At 35.6% G+C, this 2,210-nt stretch overlaps 1 protein-coding gene across 1 annotated transcript; it reads right to left on the reverse strand.

Annotated features, from left to right (window-relative positions):
* Nucleotides 1-116: 116 nt before the first annotated feature.
* Nucleotides 117-2,150, reverse strand: LOC144477792 (very long chain fatty acid elongase AAEL008004-like). The gene is made up of 3 exons (XM_078195529.1): nucleotides 1,881-2,150; nucleotides 1,467-1,769; nucleotides 117-909 (listed from the first exon to the last, which is right to left on the reverse strand). The coding sequence occupies exons 1-3, from the start codon at nucleotides 2,127-2,129 to the stop codon at nucleotides 736-738; spliced, it is 726 nt and encodes a 241-aa protein (XP_078051655.1). The 5' UTR covers nucleotides 2,130-2,150; the 3' UTR covers nucleotides 117-735.
* Between the last annotated feature and the right edge of the window lie 60 nt (nucleotides 2,151-2,210).

Genomic DNA, 2,210 nt, shown 5'->3' on the forward strand with positions numbered 1-2,210 from the left:
GGCGCCGCTCGAGTGCAAAGGGTTAAACGATTAGGAAATAATATAATAACAGTAGGAAATAATATAATAATAGTAGGAAATAATACAATACTAGTAATATAAAAAGCAGAATGCAACATAAAATCATCATATTATAAAAATTGTACTCTATCGTATGATTTTAATGTTTTTTTTTTAATGTTAGAGTGACTGGTTTTGTGTACCATAACTGAAATACTTCGTTATAATTAATTTCGCTAGTCTTTGGAGTAAACAAATGTGGATGGTCTAATCTTTTTTCTTTTTCATCCGAGCCAATAACGAAAGCTTTTAAAATCCATTGGGGATTTCTTTCCCTCCTACATTAGCACGAATTTTACAATCTTACAGTTATTTATACTAATTTTAAACGAAACTCAGACAATCTATTCCAACAGATTACATTTCTTAATTTTTATGTAATGGAACGAGGGAAATATTTTATTAATTAATTAACGGCTCCCTCCGATGAATAAATAGTAGTAATATAATAACAAGCAACAATTAATGTTAGTTAATAATAACATTAACAGTAATAGTTTATTAACGGTAACATACAGTACTTGCTACGACTTAAACAACAACAATACTCAACAGTAAATCATCTTCGAAACGCCTGCGTCAGTGTTTCAACAACGTTATGGCACTTATGAAGTGGTGACTTTCTCACCAGTTTCTGACTTTATCAATAATACATGCTCCAACGTCGAACTCAGTCTACTCCGTATTCACTTTGATCTCTTTCTTGGCGTAAGTCTGTCTGTAGAAATTGGAGAACAATATCAAGTTGACTAAAAGATCAAACGTTATAATGAAGGCCGGTAGTTTCATTCCGGGACAGTAGGAAAAGTAGTATTGAATCGAGTACATCATTAAGCCCACGAATTGAACCTGTTCATGAAAGAAAAAGTAAAATCGATGTGATAATTTCATAGTAATTACGTTAGCGTTGTTAAATAATTGCGTCTCTCCTTTTAGCAAATTTTAAAGTTCCACAATGTCAAATTATTTATAAGGATTATAGGAACTAAGTTTTAGAAATCCGCGCAAAAATACAGTGACCTTATTTTCAATTTCAAAGCTAGTTTTTGAAGGCAGGGTACCCAAGAAATTAAAATAAAATATAAAATAGATGTAACATAACGTGCTTTTTGAGTATCTTGGCACGTGGTAAAAACAGAATAGTGCTCCATTGAAGAAAACATCGAGGACCTTGAAATTCCATTAAAAAAAAATCACCCCAGAAAATGTCCAATTTTATCATCAGCTGTGTTCCAGCGAACGATATTGCCCCACCCTGTTGCGCGCCAGTGCTGCGACGGTCTTTAAATATCTTATAGAAAAATTTGAGAAAATGGTCACAAAAAATTTGCTTTCAATTTAAGGTGTATTGAAATTACGTTCTATCGCGAAAATGTTAAGCTCGACCTCTAACTCTGTGTACTTACCATTTGTACCATAGTGATCAGAGGCTTAACATGCGAAGTTAATTTCTGCATCTTCGGTCCATGAGATGCCAACAGATAATATGAGTACATAATCACGTGTATAATAGAGTTGACTCCACCCACAGTTACAAAAAATCCGTTGGGAACGTATTTGACGAACCCCCACACTATGAGCGCCGTCGATACGTGATGATACACGTGCAGGAATGAGATCTGCTGAGTTTTCTTCCGGAGCACGAATAGAATAGTCTCAGTGAAATCGATTATTTTCAGACAAAGTGCGTACCAACTAACACTGGTCATCTGTGATTGTAATGGGACATAATAAGTACTCAAATGTTATTCAAATTAATGCAATCATTGTCAATAAGAGTGCGATGGCAATGCATCAAGTTTGATTTTAATAATCTGTACCTTGTACGGGTTGCGACTGTAGGGATCCTCGTTCTCATCGGTGCATCTCCAATATGCATTTGAGTACCATCCAGCATCGAGTAGGTTATACACTATCGCGGCGTTCGCAAAGATCTGGAATATGTTGTACCAGTAGATGAATGTTCGGAAAGAGTACGGTTTTCTGTCTTTCATGAATCTCGGGCCGTAAATTAGGACGAAGTACAAGTACGCGAACGTCATTAGCAGAAGAGGTACGGGTGATTCCATCAACGGCCATTTTAGGGTCCTCGTGTCTGTAACATTTGTCGAATATCGTGACTTTTTTTCTGTGCGAGTCCTATTTTATTT

The sequence above is a fragment of the Augochlora pura genome, unplaced genomic scaffold (genome assembly GCF_028453695.1).
Source record: "Augochlora pura isolate Apur16 unplaced genomic scaffold, APUR_v2.2.1 APUR_unplaced_3763, whole genome shotgun sequence".
NCBI lineage: Eukaryota > Metazoa > Arthropoda > Insecta > Hymenoptera > Halictidae > Augochlora > Augochlora pura.